Source organism: Gossypium hirsutum, chromosome A07 (assembly GCF_007990345.1).
Source record: "Gossypium hirsutum isolate 1008001.06 chromosome A07, Gossypium_hirsutum_v2.1, whole genome shotgun sequence".
In the NCBI taxonomy this organism is placed as follows: Eukaryota; Viridiplantae; Streptophyta; class Magnoliopsida; order Malvales; family Malvaceae; genus Gossypium; species Gossypium hirsutum.
This window is the reverse complement of record NC_053430.1, coordinates 87,114,002-87,139,421: the sequence shown is the minus strand read 5'-3', so window position 1 is coordinate 87,139,421 and position 25,420 is coordinate 87,114,002. Positions and strand designations below refer to the sequence as shown.

The following is a 25,420-nucleotide window of genomic DNA, read 5'->3' as shown; positions in this document are numbered from 1 at the left end:
AATAAACTTTTAAAACTCGCTAACATATATTATTTTTAATATTATAGTAATATTTAAAGAAAAATATGTGTGAAATTAATACAAATATTTAAATAAAATAAGACTATGTTTTGGTTGTTCTGTATTATTTTGTTTAGAATAAGGGAGAGCAATGGGTAGCCGTTAGAGATGTCTTTTATTCAATTTTCTGGCACATGACATTTCTACCGACAAACTACTTTTAATGTTATGATTAATAAATAGTTGCTTTTGTCTTTTTAAAACTGCTTCCTTTCTGTAGATATATAAACACAATTTTGTTGCCACCTCACTTCCCTTTTGTTCTTTCATCTTTCGCCTTTTTGGAAAAACTAACAATCAAGGGAATTAATATGCATTCCCAGCAGTAAATCTTCGACTTGGATTTGATTTTGATTTTGATTTTATTTTTTTACCCAATATTTTGAAGATTACTAGATTTACTTTCCTTGTTTTCAAATTATAGCTCCCTCACTTCTTTGGCCAAAGGTGGGGAGAAAAAAACCTGAAAAAAAGAAGAAGAAGCGTTTCTAAGTGTTTATTGTTGAGTTTTCTCATCTGTTTCGGCTTTTTTCTGACGAGTTTAAACTGCATTGGACTTCAAACGCTTTGTTTTCGGGTTCGATAAGGGTAATAACGTCTATCTTTTAGTGTTCCCTTCATTGTTAAGATGTTGGGAGGTAAGCGATAAGTACAGGAGTTCTTGTTTGGTTGCCGAGAAAATCTGAGCAGAAAACAGTTCTCATAACATCAACAGTTCATTTCGCTTTTTAATCCTACTGTTCTGTTGGTTATGCTAATATGTTATTTGTTCATCATTTTTTTGGATTTAAGTTCGATGGCTGTTGCTTTTTATGAGTTTCAAACTTCAGAGAAAATTCGCTTTTTAATTTGGGTTTTCTTTGAAGGATTTTATTGGTAACAAAAGAGAAAACCCCAAAATATTGGCATCTGATTTCAACATTTGCTGTTTTTTTGGTACGAGGCAGTAGTGGGGGCAAAGCTACCAAAAGCACACAAAAGTCAAAAGTAGCTAAAAATTTAAAACAATAAATATTTGGCCAGAAATTTGTACCTTTTTTTGGCTTATTGTTGCCTCTAGTTGCATAGATTAAAGCTTTACCCTTTTTTTTTCTGAAACAAATTCCTTTTCTATTTTCAGGAGAGTAGTCACTGTTGAAGCAAATTCATGGCAACTCTAAGTGATATTGGAGTTGCAGCAGCTATCAATATTCTCAGTGCATTTGCCTTCTTTTTGGCATTTGCAATTCTTCGGATTCAACCACTGAATGACAGGGTGTACTTCCCCAAATGGTATCTCAAAGGTTTAAGGTGCAGTCCTTTGGCCAATGGTGCATTTGTAAGCAAGTTCGTGAATTTGGACTTCAGGTCGTATGCCAGATTTCTCAACTGGATGCCTGCTGCACTCCAAATGCCGGAGCCCGAGTTGATCGACCATGCCGGATTGGATTCCGCTGTTTACTTGAGGATTTACTTATTGGGGTACGTATGTTCTTGCGTGTTCAAGTGAATGTTCCTTGTATCTGAATGCTTGTTGGGCCGAATAATTTATCCTGTCATACAAGCTGCGAGAATATCTAGGCTAATAGGTCATCGGCCGACATAGAGACGAATGAAAAATATTAAGTTGAACTGTAGGCAAGCAAAGCATGAATCTAGGAACATACAATGGTTATTCTCGTTTTAGATGAACAGAGATTTGGTAAAAATGGTGGGAAGAGGAATTTTTCTATCAGTTATTTGTATCTTGGTATACAGTTGCATGATAAGGTGAATTCAGTCATTCTTTGGTGCTTATGTGTGTGTATGTATAGATCATATTTATGTCTAAGTCATATTAGCAAAAAAGTAAAGTATATCCACAATCAACAGGAAAACTACGTTCGGTTTATTAGTGGACCTTCTCTTTTACCATGTAAATGAAATGATCTCAACTCTTAACTGGTCTGTTGAACTCATAATGAGCAAACTATGGTAATACTTTAGGGATGTTTCTTACTTTTTCCTGCTTTCACATTTTGATGGGCCTCATTAACTCATATCGCTGGTCTTGGTTTATTATTAACTGCTAGTTATTTATACCTTGGTACACAGTTGCATGATAAGGTGAATTCAGTCATTCTTTGGTGCTTATGTGTGTGTATGTATAGATCATATTTATGTCTAAGTCATATTAGCAAAAAAGTAAAGTAAATCCACAATCAACAGGAAAACTACTTTCGGTTTATTAGTGGACCTTCTCTTTTACTATGTAAATGAAATGATCTCAACTCTTAACTGGTCTGTTGAACTCATAATGAGCAAACTATGGTAATTCTTTAGGGATGTTTCTTACTTTTTCCTGCTTTCATGTTTCGATGGGCCTCATTAACTCCTATCGCTGGTCTTGATTTATTATTAACTGACTAGTTTTTTTTCCGGTTATTCTTCCCAAGAGAATTGTAGAAACTTGAATCTTAACTATTCACAACACACACAAATCCTATAGTCACGGATGGTTTAGATTGTAAATCTATAATTCTATTGTGAAGATGTAATTTATTACTTATATGTCTTGGACTAATGTGTTGTTTTGTTTACCCTTTCTTCTTTTTTTCTCATTGAAGTGCAGGCTTAAAATTTTTGTTCCCATTGCGTTCTTAGCATTTACAATTATGGTGCCAGTTAATTGGACCAATAATACCCTGGAGCATTCAGGCTTAACATTCAGTGATATCGATAAACTCTCGATATCAAATATACCAAATGGATCACTTAGGTATGCAGAACTTTCTCATTTCAAGCTTTATCTTTTTCATTTCCCTATATCTTTTAAAAGAACTCTTTGACATAGTTTATAATTTCTACAGATACCAGATATAGTTGACAGTTAGAGCAATTTCTAAACTTATTGTTATTTCAATTGTGCTTTGTCCTTATAATTTCAATGTACATTAATTAGCATTAAGAAATTTTTTTACCATTTCGAAGTTGCAAAGAGGCAAATGGCTTTATTGCTTCTAACATAAGATATCTGAAGAATAATAAGATGTTTAAATCCCTTCTTTTTTCCACATAGATGAGTTGAATGCTTTAGGGTGTGGATGTCCTGATTGATGAACTTGAATTGCTATTTCCTTTTCCTTGTTTCGGATGGAAATTTATTGCTTTTTCATTTCTTAGAAAACCTAAATCTGGAAAGCAATTGGGGTTTTCCCCAACTCCTCGGTAGAACTTTGGAGAGGCTTTTATCGCTAAACTAGTTCCATAACTATATCATTTTAAATACGTATTCTTGTTTGTAGGTTTTGGACACATTTGATAATGGCTTATGCCTTTACCTTTTGGACATGCTATGTGCTGAAAAGAGAGTATGAGATAGTGGCATCAATGAGATTACATTTCCTTGCATCGGAACAACGGCGCCCAGACCAATTTACAGTAAGCACATATCCTAAAGTGATATATGAATCTAAATTTTCCCTTTTTGAAATCTATGTTCCCCAAGCAATTGTTGAGTTTATTATGGATTTCACTTTCCCCTTCAGCTTAGTTCCAAAGAATTGAGATTTATTATGTTACAACATCTTAAATCTTTTGTTTTTCTTTTTGCTGGTTCGAATCTTGTTTCTGACATCATTTTGTTGGTAAAGGTGCTGGTAAAGAATGTCCCACCTGATCCTGATGAATCCATTAGTGAGCTTGTGGAACATTTCTTTCTTGTCAACCATCCAGAACACTATCTCAGTCATCAGGTTTGATATTAGACTTAAATGCAGAAATCAATTTATCCTACATAACCTTATGTGACATGTTTAACTTAGTTTTAACTCGTTTATATGCTGAAATATTCTGGTTTTTTGTCTTAATTATTTGGTTGCAGGTTGTTTATAATGCTAACAAGCTCTCAGAATTGGTCAATGAGAAAAAGAAAATTCAGAATTGGCTTGACTACTATCAAAATAAATATGAAAGGAATCCATCTAAGAGACCTTTGTTAAAGGTTTTCTTTTTCTTTTTCTTTTTTGCAAATACTGTTCTTATTTTATATGTCTAGAAATATTCTTTTATCCTTGCCTTTTGCACTCTTAAGTTTCCATCAATAATTTGTTTTATCTTTTGGAATTCAACCCAAAATAAAGCTGATGAGACATTATTCAATTTTTCTTCTTTTTTATTCCTCCCTTTCTGGATACCTGACATCCTTTGATGAATTTCTCTTCCATTAAGCAGATGGGTTTCCTTGGCCTCTGGGGAGAGAGCGTAGATGCAGTCGACTTTTATACAGCGAAAACTGAGAGATTATCTAGAGATGTAAGTGACATTTCTTTTTATTCCCTGTATTTTGTTATTTACTTCCGAAACTGAGGAGATCAACTTTTATTTGCTTAGAAGTTCCAAGATTTCCGACCATGGGGGATGGGGTAGGAGAGCAGCTGTATATTATTTTGCTCCAGCCCTTTATTTATTTATTTTTAAGTACCTATGTCCAATACCATATCAATGCATATCTAGACATAGGAATGGGAATATGATTCTCCAAGGACTCTCGAAACACATGAAAATTTTGAAAAAAGAAAAATTAAAATACTCGTGCTGGATGCATACCCTTGTCAGACACCTCGCAACCGAACTCAAGTAACATAGGATGTACAGTATCTCCACTGACTGCAGGATTCGTTTGACAGTAACCCCAAGTACTCATCTTCAGATCCAAATTTGTTTGGCCAATGTACTATTTAGTAGTTTCTTAGAGCTTATGATAATTATTGAATGGTAAGCATGGCCTCAGACTCAAATTCTTGTGAGTTATGACAATGTTACGTTTAGTTTTAAACTGCCTGCTTGCATGCATGCATGCATCATAAATGTCCAATTATTGGTTGCAGTTTCTAAATCCAGCTTTATTGCTTGAATTACCATCTCATTAGGATAATTGGGGTTTTGCTTTCTTAATCTTCGAACTGATCAGCAATTTGTTTGCACATTTAAATCATGTAATGTGGAAACATGTGTGCTTAATCATCTGTTCCTTCAATGATTGCCAGATATCCTTGGAGAGGGAGAAGATTACCAGCAACCCTAAATCAATTATGGCAGCAGCATTTGTTTCCTTCAAAACTCGATGGGGAGCTGCTGTTTGTGCACAAACTCAACAATGTAGGAACCCAACTATATGGTTGACTGAGTGGGCTCCGGAACCACGAGACGTGTACTGGGAAAACCTATCAATTCCATTTGTTTTTCTCACAATTCGGAGGCTCATTGTTGCTGTTGCATTTTTCTTCCTTACATTCTTTTTTGTGATTCCTATTGCAATCGTGCAATCCCTTGCTAACATAGAGAGCATCGAGAAAGCACTTCCCTTCCTAAAACCTATAATTGAAGTGTGAGTTTTCTTTTTCTTCTGTCTTCTTTATAACAAACTTGGCCCCGCATTAAAGAAAAAGAAAATTTTATATTGTCTTTTTATTAGTGTAGGAACATGTGCATTTCCTCTCAACATCAACCTTAGTAAAACTTTATCATTATTATTCGATAAAATTGAAGATTGCCATAGGGAAAAGTATATCGGACCTTGATGATCCCATTACAATTAACTTTCATTTTTGTTCCTTGCTTAAAATAACATCCATATTTCCTGCAGGAAAGTCATAAAGTCATTCATTCAAGGCTTTCTTCCTGGGATTGCTCTGAAGATATTTCTTTTATTTCTGCCCACAATATTGATGATAATGTCAAAGTTCGAAGGATTTATTAGCCTATCGGCTCTGGAAAGGAGATCGGCCAGTAGATATTATTTCTTCCAATTTATCAATGTTTTTCTCGGGAGCATAATCACCGGAACTGCATTTCAGCAACTAAATAATTTTATACACCAGTCTACAAATGAGTATGTTCTCATATATGCCTTTCTGCTCTATAATACAATCAAGCTTACTGCCTTCTACTCTAGCTTTGCCTTCTTTTTTCCTTTTTCTTAACACAGACATGGTGAGTATCAGCTTCGATTTGATACTCAGTGTTGTGAACCTTGGATATAGCATAAACTGTTCATTGAGGATATCAATGGCCAAGCCGTTTCTTTGCTCTTCCGTATCCTCATTAATCTGACTAATCTTTTATGTTGCTTGTGTGGACCATCCGGTGCTTCTCTTATATGACATGCCGTGGCTACTTGTAGGATACCAAAGACAATTGGTGCCTCAATTCCAATGAAGGCAACATTCTTCATTACTTACATAATGGTCGATGGTTGGGCTGGAGTTGCTGCCGAGATACTGAGATTGAAACCTTTGATAATCTATCACTTGAAGAATTTCTTCTTGGTTAAGACTGAAAAGGACCGTGAAGAGGCAATGGATCCTGGAACCATTGGTTTCAATACAGGAGAACCTCAAATACAACTTTACTTCTTACTTGGTCTTGTGTATGCTATAGTTACTCCTATCCTGCTTCCTTTCATAATCGTCTTCTTCGCATTGGCTTTTGTCGTATTTCGCCATCAGGTAAGAATTGACATCTTCCCAGAGTAGGCTTATTACTTTTTGGGTCAGTAGTGAAAAGGCAGTGAGACTATTTAGTGATTATAGAACTAATAGCTTGCACCTAGCATTCATAAAATTAATTGAGGTTGTTTGGAATTTATGCTTTTCGATGGCGGTTCCACTTGATTAACCACAATATTTTCTTTTTGATTTATCATCTCTTAGGAATTCTTGCTCTAATAAGTATTTAAATGAACTTGTAGATCATAAATGTCTACAATCAAGAATACGAAAGTGCTGCTGCATACTGGCCCGATGTTCATTTACGTATCATTGTCGCATTAATCATCTCGCAGCTGCTACTAATGGGATTATTGAGCACAAAAGAAGCTGCTTCGTCGACTCCATTGCTTATCACCCTTCCTGTGTTAACCATATGGTTCCACAGATTTTGCAAAGGGCGTTACGAACCGGCTTTTGTCCGAAATCCTTTACAGGTTGGTTAACTGTCAAACCAATCTTATATTACTAGAACTTGGAAGTAATTCGACAAAAAGAAACCAGGAAGTACTTGGACCATGCACGGACCATACATGCATCTGATAACTTCTTTTTTGTGCGCGCGTGTTTTCAGGAAGCAATGATGAAGGATACATTGGAGCGAGCAAGGGAACCGAACTTGAACCTAAAAGGGTTCCTTCAGAACGCGTATATTCACCCGGTATTCAAAAGTGCAGATGATGACAAGATTGATGTAGTCATGGAAGAATGGGAAGAGGAACCTTCGCTCATTGCTACAAAACGCACGTCTAAAAGGTCAACGCCGTTATCTAGTAAACATGGTAGATCATCCTTCTCATCGCCTGAAGCTAACAAGGAACGTTCAAAAACTTGAGACATTTCTTTTTGTTTCACCTGGTAGTTTGTACATTTAGGTCATTGGGAGGTTAGAGTGGCTGAAATCCCTTCACCTAAGTAGCTTTTTAGATTGATGTAGACATGTTCACGCTGGTCGTCAACGTATATCTTTAACATAATCATAAGATATAATCCTTTCAAAAAAATTTCAAAAATATAATTTTTAAAAAAAAATTAAAATATTTGTACAGAGCATATAACTTCATTCCATAATTAATACTCAAATCCTAGTAACGTAATGGAAAACCTTTTTAAGTTTTTGATACATTGTAAATGAGTTGGGCAAAGTAGAAACGCATTGTTAGGGGAAACAAAGTTGTCCCACACAAGAACGGGAAAATTGAAGGTTCAAGCTCTAATTTTAATTCTTTGTTCAACATCATTTAAGGCAGAACGAATGTTGGATGGAAACTTGTCCCAATCAACAATGGCAGACATTAAAGAACTGATGCATTAGGTAGAGGGTTGAACAGGAGAGTTCCCAAACAAAGGAATGAGAAAAGAAGCTAGAGAGCTTGCATTATACATCAGAAAAAGGTATTTTTAAAAAAATGAGAAATGTGATCATATTTCAACCTACTTGTGGGATTAAAATTTCTTTGCTCGTGTATCAAATATTAATTCATAAAAATAATATTATTAATATTAGATTATGTCACACCTATGATATGTGTGAAGAAAATTATGTAACAAATTTATACAAAAAATTATATAAAAATTAAATATGACTTTAGTTAGACAGAAAATAATTTATCTTTAGTTGAAATGGTAAAGTTGAGGAAAGAAAATAATTTTTATGATTTTTTAATAATTTTTAAATTTTAAAAGAATTTAATTGTTATTTTTTAATTTGTTATTAAAGTATTTTTCAACCTTTAGATTTATTAGTTTCAAAACTTTTTAATTTACTTCTAATAAAATAATAAAAGTCAAATTTAATAAATGTATAAAAGTTAAATGCTAAATTTATAAATACCAAAATTTAATAGGAATTATTTCGCTCACTCATCTATCCTATAATAATTATTTATCTACTTTTTCAGTAAAATGGAATTCAGAATATAATAAAAAGAGTTTTGTGATAATTTTAGCAAACATAAACCAAAATCGAATATTTTTGTCCCAAAGGAAATTGGAGGTCAATGGGAAATGAGCTAAGAGCTAAAAGTATAATAAAGCGACGGCCGCTATTCAAAGATCTCCGATCACGCACACGACACTTGGCCACACGTAATATTGCGCGTCAAATATCTAGATTCAAAGCATATATTGGAGGGAAAAGAAAAGAAGGAACAAATTTTATTTATTATTAACCCTTTTTTTTTATATCTCTTTTTATCTTTTTTTATATCTCTCATTTCAAATATACAGGATTTGAAATCCGAACCAGGCTCCATCACAATGTTGAAGGAAGCGTAAATCCTTAAGCCAATGGCGGAAGTTTTGAGCCCTAACACTAGGCCTAGGATCCCTATGGCCTCTCGCATCCAGTCCCCCCACAAGTCCCTTCTTCCTGGGCTCTAACGACGACAAACTCGAGCGTGCCCAGGCTCGAGCAGCTGAGTCGCCGCCATCCGTCGCAAGCCCGTTCTTTCCCATCCTCAGTCGCCTACTGATTCCGATCCTTGCCTATCTAAAGACCAGATTCTGGAGTTGTTCCAAGATTGCATTAAATTGGCCAGTGAAAATGTCTGTAATCACTTCAATTACTTAAAAGTACAGGAAGATGAGGGTTTTTCTTTTGAGGTCAAGTAAATACTTTTTAAAATTTATGTATTCTTTTTTAAAATTAAGTGGTAATCATTGGACTTTTGGTGGTTGAATTGTTTTTAAGTTTTAATGTAATTTTATTCGTATTTAAATTTATTATTTATCTTTTGGGTGCAGCAAATTAATCAAAAGAACATTTGGGAGCTGAATTTAATAGACCATCTTCGCGAGGTTATCTAGGTTGAAGAAGAAAATGGCGTTGAGACGAACTTTCAAAAGGTTTGTTTAGTATAGCATTTTTCGTTGTTTAGTATAGCAGAAAATTAGATAAATAAATATTGAATCGACCCCGAAAACGAATTCGTTTAAGATTTATTCGAAAATGTTGAAGCTATAGTTGGTAGTTTAGAGTAAAGAATGTTGCACATTTTATGGCTTTTCTTACCTTTTAGTTACTAATCTTCTCGCAATTTTAAACACTGGTGACCAAATTAATACTTAGCCTGACCCAAGGGATTACTTCAATGATCTTGTTCTGGATCCATGCATTGCGTTTTCAAGGGAGCATATATTTAGACTACGAATAACTGCTGTGTAAATATTAAGCTGAAGCCATTGGTCATAACCGTGAAAGCAAAAACGTCTGGAAATGTTTGGAGAAAAAAATGACAAACAATTTATGGATTGATAATTGATAATATTTCACTTTTTTTTTTCATGCTTAATGAATGAGTTTCATTATATATTTTACAGGCCAGTTGTACTCTGGAAGCTGGTGTTAAGATTTATTCATTGAGCCTGGATTCGGTTCATTCAGAAGCATACAAGGTTCTTGGTGGGATAAACAGAGCAGGTCAAGAAAATGAGCAAGGTTAGGTTTCTTCTATGGTGGCACCTAGGCCCTAGCGTATTTTTTGCTATCAGAGATTGTTTGTATGAGAAGTGGTTGTACAGAAGGCTTGCTAATGTTATAGATTTTAAAAATTTACCTGGCTGTGCTGATAAACTCTTGGTACATAACTAGTATGTACACTCATATGTGAAACACTGACATAGTCAATCCTCATATGTGGTCAAAAATTTATCAAAATTTTTTTTAAGGAAAAAGTAAGAATAGGTTATGGTCAGTATTTTCGTAGCTGTAGACTTACTTAGCATTATTTGGCCACATTTTTAACTAAATGTGATATCATGTTACAATGCCAGATTCTGTGGTGGAGAATGGAAATATTGATACCACACAGGAAGTGAATCCTAAGAAAGAGACAGATAAAAGGTTTGTGGTCTTTAAATGTAAAGAATTATCTAATTCAAAGTTCAAACTATATAGTAATGAACGTCTATATGTGCAGATGTCACCTTTATCACAGCTGGAATCTTCTTTTGGGGCTCTTAATGTAAAGAAATTTGATGGTAATCTAATCATAAATATTTGATTCCCATGTGAGGTACAAGCTTTGTTTATGATGCCATCTTTTGGTTTTCAGCTGCATTTGCAGTGGATCCTCTCTATCATCAAACATCTGCACAATTTAACGAAGGTGGAGCCAAGGGTCTATTCTTGAATAATCTTGGTGTTTATGCTGGAAGCTGTGTTCTCTTTGATTCATTCGAAGTGCCGGGGAAGGAAATTCCTTCTTCAAATCAGCATGATATATCTGAAACAATTGATCTATCTTTTGCTGGAGGTTTGTTTTTGGTTTTGACTGGTGTGTTTTCACATCTTTGTCTGATAAACTTAGGTGTTTGATTACAATCACTCTTTGATGTATTGACAGAATACCTAGAGCGTATGGTGTTGAACATGCAAACAAAAGATGAGATTTCTCCAACTCTCCATAATATAGTCAATCAATTTTATGAAGAGAACAGAATGCCACTGGAGAACTTTTCCTGCAACCAGAGATCAACAGAGCTAGCTGATACTATAAATAATGAAAGCGAGTTTGATGGTGTTGCATTTGAGAGTTTTGACAATGATGGTTTTGATCATGATGACCAACCAAACATTGTTGATGAGGAATTTAACAGGGAAGAGCCAACTTTTACGAGTTATCATGAGGTTTAACATATTTCCTTCTCTTAATTGTTTGAAAGGTTAAGACTTGAATTACATGCTTATTATTCTAAATCATAATTGAATTCGAGAGGATACCGATCATTTTCTTTCAACAATCCTGATGCAGATGACAGATTTGAGAAAGTTGATGATTATTTGTTTTTGAACCTGGGATTTACTTTGAAACATAATGCTTGGGCTGGTCCTGATCATTGGAAATACAGAAAAACTAAAGGTATATGTCATGGGGCCACTGGCAACTGCTATCTTTGATCAACATGTTTTTTTTTATACAATATTACGGTGGGGGATGGGGTAACACGGTTTGAATGTACGTCAATCGAGTGTTTGACAAGAGCTTTAACTACCACTTCATTTAAGTTAAGACATTTTTTATCAACATTTTACTTTAGTAGCTTATTGACTTATTTTGAGTGTTGAATATCGTAGGTTCTGAGAATATTGCTGATGAAGAAAATATGGAAGTGTCAACTACAAAGAAAGCCAAAAATAAGAAACAAGCTGAGCCTGATATTGATTTCACAAAAGCCTTGGATAATGAAATGCCTGACATCTTTGCTCCTCCCCAAAATCTTAAGTCATTGCTTCTACCTTCAAACAGAGCACCTTGTAATACAAAGCTTCCTGAAGATTGTCACTATCAACCTGAGGACCTTGTCAAATTGTTTCTTATGCCCAACAAGATAGTAATGTTTACCACCAGTTTGCTACTAAACATTATAGCCGAATCTGGAACAGTTACATTAGTTTGTTTAAAAACTCTTGTTTTAATCCAACGTGGTTAAGCGTTTCAAAAAAAATAAAACTTCGCAGAACTCTCATAGATGTTCAAACAAACTTAAGTTTGTAAACATTTATTTCAAAGGTCAAAATCTATTTCAAATTCGTTTGCTTCAAAAATACTAATTTTGAACAAATCTTTTTTTGATTAATGCTAATGTTAGTTAAAAATTATTTATTTATTTATAGAAAAACACTTAAAAAGTTACTTAAATTGCAACAGAAAATGTTTCAGAGTTTTAATTTTAAAAATTGGAATCTAATTTGTTAACTTGTGTAATTTTGCAATTTACGATAAAAAATATCAAAATTGACAAACAAAACGAAAATGAAAACACAGCCTAAAAACAAATTATAGCCTCAAAAGTCCAAAAAAAAAAAAACTAACATACATCACTATAATTAATTAGTCGTGAAAACAATTTGAGTTTTCGTATGCCGTCTGGTCCTAAGTCGGAAGTTCACCTAAAACGAATTAAATAAATGAGTGAGCTAAAAGCCCAATGTATAACACATCCCAAGCAACAAAACGAATTAAATAAATGAGTGAGCTAAAAGCCCAATGTATAACACATCCCAAGCAACAAATTGGAAACACATTCACAAACAAACACAATATTCAAATACAGATTCAAGCATGTTCTCACATACGAAATCGGATGTTTTATCATAACCAAATATGGATACATATACATGTTCAGATATAAATGCAAACACAGGTTTAGATACAGATGTAGACACAAATTCAGATACAAATGCAGTTACAGATCTTACCCCATCCGCTACCAAATATGGATACATATACATGTTCAGATATAAATGCAAACACAGGTTTAGATACAGATGTAGACACAAATTCAGATACAAATGCAGTTACAGATCTTACCCCATCCGCTACACACCAACTCCGACCATCTCTACACATCATATAGGGTATTAATTACCCATCCAACCCTACACACCGCTTAGTGACTATATGTCACTTATATAAGTGCAGCTGAGCTGCCAAACAGAAAAGTTGCGATAATCCGCCAAAATCAATTTGATATGGTCAAGCCAATAAAATTGTAGTTAAGCTGTCATAACAGATATTACGGTTACATCACCCGAAGTTGCAGTAATACTACCAGAATCACACTTTATCACATATCATACACTCACCCCAGAATCAATTATATATGGTTAAGTAGCATTTTCAAATGTTATGATTGCGCCATAAGACTTTCACTAATGGCACATGTTTTTTTCTCAACTCTTTCACTGCTTGATCTAAGATTTCTATTGGCTCTTCTTAAAGCGTCAAATTAGGTAGCGTTTCTATCGCTTCCATAGGTATCACATGAGAAGAATTAGATTGATAACATCGAAGCATTGACACATGAAACATATTATTAATAATTTTCGATTCTGATGGCAATGCCAAATAGTAGATAACTAGTCAAAATTTTTCAATAATTTTATATGACTCAATATATTTCGGACTTAACTTCCTTTTATGACCAGCTTGTAAATTTTTTTCTATGGAAAGACTTTTAAAAATATTGTCACGCAAGGCAAATTCAATTTCTTTCTGCTTCAAGTCAATATACGACATATGTCTATCTAAAATTGCTTTCAATCTGTCTTTTAACAATCTCACTTTATATTCCATTTCTTGCATTATATTTTACTTTACCATCTTTTTCTCACTCAATTCTGACCAACATAGAGGTGTTCTACACCATTGGCCATACAAAATTTCATACATAGCTATTTGAATACTTGATTGAAAACTATTATTATAAACAAGTTTTGCTAAAGGTAAATAACGTTCCCAACTAGTTTCAAACTCAATGATACAAGCTCGTAGTATGTCTTTCAATATTTGGTTAACGCACTTTGATTGACTATCAGATTTGGGATAGAAAGTAGTGCTGAAACTCAACATTGTGCCCAAAGATTCATACAATTGCTTATAGAACGAAGTGAAACAAAGATCTCGATCCAAGATAACAAGAATAGGTGCATCATGAAGTCTTATTATCTCGTGAATATACACCTCGACAAGCTTTTTAAGTGACCAATCTATTCTCACTGTTAGAAAATTAGCAAATTTGGTTAATCGGTCAACTATTATCTAGAGAACATTTCTTTTATTCGGCGAAGTTTGTAAACTAACAACAAAATCCATTGTATTTTGTTCCTATTTCCATTCAGGAATTGAAATTGGTTGAAGAAACTAAAGGGAACTTGATATTCAGCTTTCACTCGTTGACAAGTTAAACACTTTGCAACATATACAACTATTTTTATTTTCATATCCAACTCTTACCCACCTACCCCTTCCGTGTCATTAAACCCTTGGAAGAGATATTCGTCCAGTCTTATGCTTACCCTTTTGCCATCACTAGTGAAAGATACCAAAAACTTTGTTGGAAGCATATGGACAAGTAATAATTGAAAACTAATTTTATTACACACAAATATTACATAATAGAAATACATTTTTTTTATATACTAGTTGCTGCTAGTTTTCTATCTCAAACACTCGTTCCTTCTTCTTCTTCTTTTACTCGCCCCACTAATACTTTCCATACACTATGCTTACATATTTATAGGCTTGGTTAAACCATCTTAGCTTTCTTGATTGTTTTCAGAGTTATCCATTTATTATGGATAAGTATGCTTAAACTCATGCCACATTCATGCTTAGTCAAATTAGTCAAAGATAAGGTTGCCACCTTGTAAGCCATAATTATCCATCATACTTATCCTTTAATGTTTCATGAAACTTCCAACAAATTTATCATTATCTTCATCTTAGTCCTTAAGTGATCATCACCAAGCTGCCACATTACTAAGCCAAATTCTACATCCACTCTTGGCTTCAAGCTTTATTGGTTTTGAGAAGTTGATTTGACTTCTAACACTCTCCTTAAACCGAACTTTCATTCCAAGATTTTCTTTGAGTTTATGGAATACGTCCGCTTTCAATGATTTCATGAAAATATTTTCCAATTGGTCTTCTATTTGGTAGTAAATTAACTCTACATTTTTATTCTTCACTTGCTTCGTCTACGAGACACTGGATTCTTTGCAAGAGATATTGTGGACTTGTTGTCAATATAAATTGTAATTGGACCTTCTTGTTTAACAGATAATTCACCCAAAATATTCTTCAACTAATTGCTTGACACGCACGTTGAAACAACAATGTATTCCGGTTCACATGTTGAGAGGGCTACTATTTGTTACTTTTTCGATGACCATGAAAATGTTGCATAATCAATATGAAATAAATATTCAACCAATTTTGAACTTTGTGAGTGTGTATAAAATAAACCATGATCCATCGTATTTTTGACATATATCAAAATTCTATTTGCTGCAATGAAGTGATCTATTTTTGGCTTCTCTATGTATCTACTAATTATTCTCACTACGTACATGATATATGGTTGCGTGATAATCAAGTACCTTAAACTTTCAATAATACTTTTAAACAACGATGGATTTACCGGTTATCTAGATAAACCAACACTTAATTTCATGCTTGGTTCTGTTGGCGTGGCTATCGGCTTGCAATATTTCATTTTAAATTTTCTTAAAATGTATTTTGCATACTTCTTTTGAGACATAAATATTCCATCTTTCATTTGTTTCACTTCAAGTCCAAGAAAGTATGGCATTTCACCAATATTTGTCATTTCAAATTCCTTAGTCATAGCTTTCTTAAAGTCATTGAACATACTTGGATTATTTTTCGTGAAAATCATATCATCCACGTATAAGCACACAATCATGATGTCACCAACTCCATTTTTTTCGTATATAGGGCATGCTCTTATGGGCTTTTTATGAATCTGTTCTTCTGAAAGTATTCATCTATTCTTGTGCTCCATACTCTCGAGGCTTGCTTTAGCCCACATAAAACTTTCTTTTAGCGATAGACTTTGTCTTCCTATCCTTGTTTGCTATATCTAGGTGGTTATTTGATGTTAACTTCTTCTTCTAAGTAGTCATTAATGAATGTTGACTTCACATCCATATGATAAAATTTTTATTTATTTTGTGTTGCAATTGTCGTGAGAAGCCTTATAGTGTCAATTCTGGAGACCAGAGCAAATACTTCATCATAGTCCACTCAGGTATTTGCTTGTAGCCTTTTGCAACTAGTCTTGTTTTGTATTTCTCCACTTTTCCTTCTTTGTTGGTCTTCGTCTTGTACACCCATTTTACTCTAATTAGACTATGCCGTTCTAGTAGACTTGTTAACTCCCACATTTCATTTCTTCTTATTGCTGCAATTTATTCATCCATTGCCTTTTTTCATTTGACATCTTTAATACCATCTTCATATGTTATTAGACCACATTTTTTCATTACACGATGTTGTACGAGTTGTTGCAATAGGACTTGGTAGAGGGTTTTGATCATCATCTTGTTCATATTGATTGATGAAATCATCTTCTTTGTCATCACTGAAAAATAATCCTTCAGTTTTATTTTCTTATTCGCTCCATCTCCAGTAATCAACTTAATCAAACTCAACGTCTTTTGAAATAATAACTTTCTTGGTGAGAGGGTTGTATAAACTATATGCCTTGTTTCTTTTTTCATAACCAATAAAAATACATTTCACTCCTCTTTCGTCAAGCTTATTTCTCGTCTGGTTAGGAACATGAGCATATGTGATGCATCCAAAAATCTTGAGATACCCTACTCCTGGCTTTTGATTGCTCCAGGCTTCATTTGGTGTATTGTATTTCACACTTTTTATTGGACACTGGTTCAAAAAATATCAACACATTGAACAACTTCAGCTTAGAAAGTTCTTGGTAAATGCTTACCTTTAACCATGCTTCTTGCCATATCAAGAATAATGCGGTTCTTCCTTTTAGCGACTCCATTTTATTGTGGCGTGTACATAGTTGTCAATTAATGAATAATTCTTTGCTCCTTGCAAAAGCTTTCAAATAGCTTTGAAGTATAACCATTTCCTCTATCAGTTCTAAGTATCTTAATATAATGTCCATTATGTTTTTCTACCATAGCTTTGAAGTCGATAAACTTGTCAAATGCTTCTGATTTTTTTAAGAAGATATATCTAACTTTTTCTACTAAAATCATGAGTAAAAGTAAGATAGTACCTGTTTCCACCAAGTGATGGTATATCAAAAGGAATTGCTATGATGGAATGCACTATCTCCAATGGTCTCTTGTCTTGTTGAGATTTTCCAACTTGAAAACTCTGTCTGTGTTGTTTTCCTTTGATGCAAGCTTACACAATTGATCAAGAAGATTAATTTCTAGCAATCCATTTACCATCTTTTCTTTTGTTACTAACTTCAGGCCAGAAAATCCAAGATTCTTGAACCTTAAATGTCATAACCATGAATCATCTTTGATTGCATTCTTCATACACTTCACCTCTCCAGATTTAATATCAATAATGAAAGGATAATTACCTATCATATCAACTTGGGAAATTAATTCACCATTTTTATTTTTTAGGGCTAATGTGCGATCCTTCATATTTACTTAATATCTTTTTTCTAAAAGTTGTCCAAGGCTGATGATGTTACTTTTCAAAGCTAGTACGTAATAAACATCTGATATGTACTTCTCTCTGTTCTTTTGTGTAATTGTAACTTTGTCTTTATCTTTGACCGTGGTGTGCGATTCATCTCCAAACGTTACTTGTCCGTGAATATTCTCGTCCAACTCTAAAAATAAGTCTTTTCGGCCACACATGTGATTGCTGGCACAATTATCAAGATACTAAATATTTTTATTTGATTTTTCAGTTTCTTTATAAGTGAGGAATACATTAGATTCCATGTTTTCTTTTTCTTTAGCTACTACTACATGATTTTTCCCCTCCACATTGGGAGTTGATCTACATTCATAACTAAAATGACCATATTTCTTACAATTATAACATTATATCTGGGATTTATTTTCTTGTTAAAATCCACCTCTACCTCTACCCCTACCTCGACCTTGGCCTTGGCCTCGAACTCCTTGTCCACGACTTGATGCCTAATACTCTTCGCTTGTTTGGCCTCTACCATATAATTGATTGCCTCGTTCACATGTTCATCATCCATCTCTATTTCCACCTTTATATCCTTTACGATTGCTTGTACATTGTCCAAAACTATTGCTAGCTCCATTTTCATCGAACAACAATTGCTTTGCAAGACTTGCTCCAAATTTTCAGTATAATCATTTTTCTTGATTTTATGGTCATGAGCTTGGAGGGAACCCACAAGTTTGTCGATAGATATTTGTGACAGATCTTTTGACTATTCAATGACAACAGCCACATAATCAAATTTGCGTGTTAATTACTGTAATTTTTTTCTATTACTCTTACGTCATTAAGAGTCCTCATTCCTTTTCATTTCAATTACCATTGCTTTCACTCAGGTGACATAATCAACAACATGTTCTGAAAATTTCATTTTTAACGTCTTAAATTCGACTCTGAGGGTTTGTAAATGTACTTTTTTTTTTGCTTTTTCCATTCTTTGAAGGGATTTTTGCTAAATTCCTCATACTTTGTTTGATATCTTTGCCTCTAAAAAATTTTCAAAGGTTGATTCATCAACACATTGAAAAATAAAGAACAATGCCTTCTTATCCTTTTTACGATTTTTTCAATGCTTTTTTTTCTTCATTTGTCAAAGCCGCTTTGACAGCTGCATTTTCGAGTTCGACATATATTTCTTCGGCAACATCCCAATAATTTTAAGAGTCAAGCAAATGCTTCATTTGGATGCTCCAATTGTCATAATTGTCTTTGCTAATTTTGAGATTTGCAGTTGAATCATGTTTGTCGTTGTGGCATTAATACAAATCTAGCTCTGATACCACTTGTTGAAAGTGTATGAACAATTAATAACTGAAAATTAATTTTATTACACACAAATATTACACAATATAAATACAATTTTTTCTCTCTACACTAGCTGTTGCTAGTTTTCTATCTCACACACTCTCTTTTCTTCTTCTTTTACTTACACCGCTTACACTTTCCATACACACTATGCTTACATCTTTATAGGCTTGGTTAAATTGTTTTAGCCTTGTTTATTTGTTTTCAAACTTATCCATTTATTATGAATAAGTATGCTTCAGCTTATGCCACATTCATGCTTAGTCAAAAGATAAGGTTGCCACCTTGCAAGTCATAATTATCCATCACCCTGTTTCCGTAAACTTCCAGGAAATTTATCATTATCTTCATATTAGTCCTTAAGTAATTGTCACCAAGCTGCCACATTACTAAGGCAAATTGAACAACTTCATCGAACAACATGAAGGAGAAGTTGTTCGTCGCGGCATGGAAGACTTTGACTTCCCAAATCCGAAGCCTTCCATAACTTGATCTTCGTCCTTGGGTTCAATGCGTTTGGTGGTTTCACATTGTTTTTGCCGACGTTGCTCAATGCTGTAGCTAGTGATAAAACTGAGTTACAAGCTAAGCTAAGAGAAGAAGTGAGAAAACTAGCTGAGCAATCAACGAGATTGAGTTTTGAGTCGGTGAAAGAGATGGAGTTGGTGAACTCTGTTGTTTACGAAACATTGCAGTTCAACCAGCCCATTGTGCTTCGATATGCACGAGCAGGAAGGATTTTGAACTCACTTCTCATGACTCGGTTTTTAGCATTAAAAAGGGGGAGCTGTTGTATGGGTATCAACCTTTGGCTAAGAGAGATGGTAAATTTTATGATGAACCGGAGAATTTTAAGGCGGACCGGTTTGTGGGGAAGGGGAAGGAATTGCCATTAGTTACTTGTGATCGAATGGACCACAGACCAGGTCGCCTAGTGAATCGGATAGCAATGTGCAGCAAAGGATTATGTGACTATGTCAGCTACATTAATTCTAGCTGACGTGTTGAAAAGGTATGATTCAATTAGTGGGGGTTTTGGTAAAATTACAGCCGTTGAAAAGGCCAAGTAATTTGCACTTAGCAAAAGCAAATATTACAAAAGACAATTTCCAAATCTTTATGTATCAAAACATGAATTTCAGTCTTAATCCAATTCGTTACGTAATCAGTTTTCAAACATAGCATTACAAATCATTACAAATTTAAAATTTTCAAACTCTCAATTTTATTAAATTTAGCCTATTTCCAATGGAGAACAAGTTTTTAATGTAATAAATAGTACCAGATCCGATGGATGAGCGAGCCATTGATTTTTAATTGCTCTCTGGTCATACAAATCTGTTCCACAAGTCAATGTTTTTTTCACTAAAAATTAATCCATTTGATTATATAAATCTACTACTTGAAACTCATGTGAAGACAAATTGATTAAAACTGAAAAAATAACTCAAATTCAACATCAATGTGAAGGGCGACGGATTGATAATATCATGCACAAAGTCTCCTACGACCATTGAGACGTCTATAATATAGTCTCCATCAAAATCAAGTGATTTGGCCTGTAATACTCAATGTCATCTAACACCGATATATTCAAATTTATTTTTTATATATATTCCATATAGATATAGTAAAGACAGAGATTATGCATTGTATCTGTAAACACAAAATATTAAGGGTAATTAACTAGCAGCCGTTACGGAGTTGTTTTTGGCCTACATAACCATCCCTATACACCTACAGTACAGTTCTATAGGGTAATATCTTAGAGTATAGGGTATTGATATTGTATATTGTATGTTCCCCAGTCACTGCCTTGCCCAGTCTGAATACCGTAACCATCATGGAATGGACAGCCCGGGTGAGTCGCTGCTAGTTGGTGGCTCATCGGTACAGTGGATTGTACAACTCTTGCTGGTCCTTAAATTGCAAACCAATTGTCGTAGGTCAGCAAGGACTTTTGGATCACTCTGCAAAAGGAATTGAATATAATGTATAAGGTTTAGGGTTTAACCATTCTAATTCGCATGTGTTCATATGCACGAAATGAAGTTTTGAAGCTTACCCGAATGATGTTAGCATATTTGTGATCTAAAAACTTCCATGGAAAGTAGCTCGACAATTGTGGCCTTGTCCTAAACACGGAGTTTCATCCATTAAAGAATGAACTGATAAGATTAAAACATGTGTTTTTAGCTAACCTTTTATTTTCGGAGAGCCTGAGGTAACATCCAATGATGTTTTTGAGGAGCTGAGGCAAATTTTCTGCATCATCTTCAGTAAGGTTTTCAACCAATTTTCCCAAACATTGGGATACTGAGAGATATCGTTCAGCAAGAATGAAACAGTACTTGAGCCCTTTCTCACTTAGTAAGATTCTGTAAATTATAAATGTGGACACCTACCATCCATTATTGTATTAGCAGCTGATAATGTTAAACATATTAGCATCAAGAATATAACTAAGAATCTTGCATGTCTAAGATATAGTAACGCCATAGATGATACAATTATGGTGCTGAAAATTACAATGTCTTATAAGCTCATTGGTTTATTCCCAAAGCTGTTTACTTTTTTCCTTAGTTTCATTTTCATGGGCTTCTTAAGATTTTATTGCTTTGATTTTTACATTGAAAATGTGAAATAACGGTAGCCACAACATCACATGGTATCTAATAAGTAAGTTACCCTGGATTTTTCTTTTCCCCTAACTCCAGAATCCAAGTAATATATATAGTTATGTACAATTTTTCCCCCTAATAGTTTTTTTAAGGCAGAAAAAAATTAAAATTAATATATCATTTGGTACTTATATTTGACCTTAATGTTCAATTTTGATTGCTGAATTTTTTTTATACTCGAGTTTTTTTTGTCTCGTACAAATACCTATATTTGATTTTAATATTTATTTTGGTACCTAGGTTTGGCTTCTGTTCAATTTTTGTATCCAAAGTAAACATCATGTGGACTAATAAATATTTGACATATGTGTTCTAGTAAAAAAAATAGGTATTTAATTGAGGAAAAAAAAATTTAGTACCAAATTGAACATTAAAGTCAAACATAAATATTTGTATGAGACAAAAAAAAAACTCAAGTATTAATTTGACAAAAGTCAGATACTAAACTAAATATTGAAACCAAGCTCAGGGGCCTGAAAATAATGTCAAAATTGTAACTTTCCAATAAAATAATGTCTTTTTTTAAGTATAACCTCAAGTCACTAGTCATGTTGGTTTTAGTTCATATCCATTGTTGTTAACATTAGATGACATGAGTACGAACATAAAAAGAAAAAACAAAAAAGTGAAGAAACAAGTGAAACATTTATAGGTTTGTATATTAGAAGAAAGTGCAGTGACTCACTGTTCTTGACAATGTTTTGCCAACCTCCATGCAGCGTAGGCAACTGGGAAATATTTGAGTTGAAAGCAAGTACTCTATCACTTCTGGATCCTGTACCTGCACAGTTCCAAAACTCCATCATCATTAGTACTAATCATAGTAACTGGGGAAAAAATATTTAATTCAAGTCATCATGACCTCTATGTATGAATTCTGCCAGAAGTTGACAGGGGAAAGAAGAACAGAAGGTGTTAGGTGGAGCTACCTTTGCTAGTGACCCTATCATACCTAAGCTGGTAATCCTTAGACATTCATAGCTCCTTTCATTATTCATGGTGTTCAAGAAGGGATAAAGATACATTGGCATTGTAGCTACAAAAGAAGTATTTATTTCAATTAGAGTAGCCAACAATAATCGAATTTGATGACTCAAAAGTGAAGTTACCTCTGATAAATGGAATCCTTGTATTAGGGTGAGAAGCTACACACTATAAAAATACAAAGAATGATGTCATTAAGATTTTCATATAACTAAAATTTAATATAATCTATAAATACAAACTTTACTGATCTGAAAACAAAGGCAGGCTCACTTTTGAGATTCTTAACATATAAAAACAAAAATGTAGAAGAGTGGACCTGGAAAAGGGCTATAGCATTGCAAACTTGTGTTACAGCTCTTTCAGTAAGGCCGTCGGATAACAGTGGACGGTAAGCTGAAGTTATTATCTGAATAATGAACAGTTATATAAATCCATTTACTACAAAATTGGTGTGACCAATGTATCTATCAACAAAGCTGCGAAGTTTATGATTTTCTTAGAGACTAACTTGGTCTGGTAGATGAATATGACTACTCTACGGATGAATGAAGAAAAATTTAGGATGGATTCGTATGATGAAAAATATTTTTTGTATTCCTTTTTTATGTTTATTTCATGAAAAACAGTTTGAGTAATAGAAAATGACTTGTAAAATAACGGAAAGTTTAGATCATTTATCTTGCAAATTGATTAACCCTTTTAAAAAGTGTAATTCATTTTTAGTAAAACAAATCTAATCTATATATCTAAAACATTAAAAATGAAATCTAGAAGTATATGATGTAAGTATGCTTTTTTTTTTCCTTTAATTGTACCTCCACTCATGCTCAAATATGTTCTAGAAGTAACATAGAATTAAATAGCAAGACCTACCTTCAAAAGGACACGCATAGTACCAAAAGAATTTCATAATAGCACTGCCAAATTGCCATAAGCCAGTCTATTCTGTAAAGAGAAGAAAAGATTACAAATGAGCAGCCATTTCTTAGAATTTAGAACTTGAAAAGTTTAAAAAAAAAAGAAGAAAAAGAGTAACTATCATGAAAGAGAGAGCACTCTTTGAATATCAAACTCAAGTCATCTATACATGAATGTATGTATTCAGGTTGGTAAAATCTTTATTACTCTAACTCATAGTTATATGAAGATCTAATTTAATTAGAATTTTGCCCATTTCAGTATTTCAAATAAAGTTTATATGGAATTTTCTTAATTATTCTTTGATAAAAAAAACATATATTGATTATAAAAATTTAAAAAGTATGACAGCTAATATTTTGAAATATTAAAAATGGTTCTACCATATTTCTTTATTAAATCAAAAAGAAAATAAAGACCCCAGAATTGATTAGTCTTTTATTTTGTATATTGTTGTCTTATGTGCATGTTTTGAGTTATTTGATCATTTTCTTTTCCCAAAAAATCAAAAAGGTAGTTAAGAAGAAAAAATAAAAGTAAAGGTGTCTGATACCTTGCAAAGAACATCAAGTGATTGCTCTCGTGTTTCTTCAGAAGCAAGCCCTTGAATTAAATATCTGACTCTAGCAGGAGGGTTGGAAGTGACTGGAGCAGTCGCACCTGAAACCATTTTCTCCGATGAGAGATGAGAGAAGAGATTGGAAAATATGTTACAGAAATATTGAAACTCCAGGTGATATCTTCTTGTATGTCTAGCAATAAAATTTCAGATACTGCATTTATTAGTATGAGCCGCACAAGGAAATAACCAAACAAAAAATGATAAAGCAAGGGAGTCATGTGTTTTTTTCTAAACATACACTCAAACTCATATTCACAAACTTGTCGTTTTGCGAATGGTGATAAATGTATTAACCTATTATGATAACAAACCGTAAGTGTTTTATTTTAAAGGCTCAACTAAGGATGAAAAGGAATTTGAAATAAACTTATTTCGATTTGATTGGTGAAGTTCGGATTATTTTTCAAATTAGGTTATGAATGGATTGAGTCAGGTCAAATTTATTTTAGTATATATTTTAGTTTACTAGTATGAGTTGTACAAGGAAATAACCAAACAAAAAATGATAAAAACAAGAAATTAAGTCGTACTTTTTTTTTTCAAAACACACACTCATATTCTTAGTTTACTTTTCTATCTTTCTTGATTTTTTTCATTTTGTGAATGGTGACAAAGATATTATTTAGGAGTAGTTAATAAACTAATTTGGTACTTAAGTTTAGTTTTAATGTTCAAATTGATACCCAAACCAAATAACCCAATGAATGTTTGATATATACACTCTAGTAAAAAAAACAGGGGTAGTTAATTGGGAAAAAAAATAAAAGCCCAAATGTCAAATTAAACATTGAAGCTAAACTCAAGTTCTTAAATGGGCCAAAGAAAAACTAAAGTATCAAATTAAAAAAAAACTGAGGTACCAAAGTAAACATTAAAGTCAAACTTAGGTACAAAATTGATACAAAAACTTAAGTACCAAATTGAATATTGAACCCAAACTGAGGCACCAAGTAATATATTAACCCTATTTAGGATAACAAATACCATAAAAGTTTTCTTTAAAAGGTTTAACTAGTTATGAAAAAAATTCAAAATCTACATGTTTCGATACAATTGATTAGCATTGAACTCTTTTCCAAATTGGGTTCAAAATGGATCTAGTCAAGTTGAGTTAATTTTAAAAAATATTTGAGAATGGGTTAGATTTGGTCTTGGCATAAATCTGTCTAGGGGTGAGCATTTGACCGAATCAAAAGAAAAACTTTTGAGTTAATTGAGTTGATAAATTCTATTTTATCATCCTAACTCGATTTGAAATTTTCTCAGATCGGGTTGAGTGAGATGGAATTCGAATCGAATCAAATCAAATACATTTGTTCTAGTTAAATTTAAAAAAAT

At 33.3% G+C, this 25,420-nt stretch overlaps 2 protein-coding genes and 2 pseudogenes across 3 annotated transcripts; 3 read left to right on the top strand and 1 right to left on the bottom strand.

Annotated features, from left to right (window-relative positions):
- Nucleotides 1-273: 273 nt before the first annotated feature.
- LOC107955649 (CSC1-like protein At3g21620) lies at nt 274-7,525 on the top strand. Of its 2 annotated transcripts, none has more exons than XM_016891452.2 (12): nt 274-648; nt 1,181-1,521; nt 2,651-2,797; nt 3,324-3,459; nt 3,672-3,773; nt 3,902-4,021; nt 4,252-4,332; nt 5,067-5,407; nt 5,666-5,911; nt 6,203-6,527; nt 6,770-7,003; nt 7,141-7,525. In XM_016891452.2, exons 2-12 carry the CDS (start codon nt 1,208-1,210, stop codon nt 7,399-7,401), a joined length of 2,307 nt encoding a protein of 768 aa, XP_016746941.2. In that variant the 5' UTR covers nt 274-648; nt 1,181-1,207; the 3' UTR covers nt 7,402-7,525. The 2 variants fall into 2 exon arrangements, with proteins under 2 accessions (XP_016746941.2, XP_016746942.2); XM_016891453.2 differs by having other exon boundaries at nt 306-698.
- Nucleotides 7,526-8,586: 1,061 nt separating this feature from the next.
- LOC107955648 (condensin complex subunit 2-like) lies at nt 8,587-12,029 on the top strand (annotated as a pseudogene).
- Nucleotides 12,030-14,271: 2,242 nt separating this feature from the next.
- On the top strand, nt 14,272-19,944 carry LOC107956908 (probable inactive linolenate hydroperoxide lyase; annotated as a pseudogene).
- Nucleotides 19,945-20,510: 566 nt separating this feature from the next.
- Nucleotides 20,511-24,130, bottom strand: LOC121203750 (CCR4-NOT transcription complex subunit 9). Its single transcript, XM_041074203.1, has 8 exons — nt 24,014-24,130; nt 22,859-22,948; nt 22,665-22,707; nt 22,485-22,591; nt 22,241-22,336; nt 21,076-21,275; nt 20,940-21,009; nt 20,511-20,844 (listed from the first exon to the last, which is right to left on the bottom strand). The coding sequence occupies exons 1-8, from the start codon at nt 24,128-24,130 to the stop codon at nt 20,716-20,718; spliced, it is 852 nt and encodes a 283-aa protein (XP_040930137.1). The 3' UTR covers nt 20,511-20,715.
- Nucleotides 24,131-25,420: the final 1,290 nt, after the last annotated feature.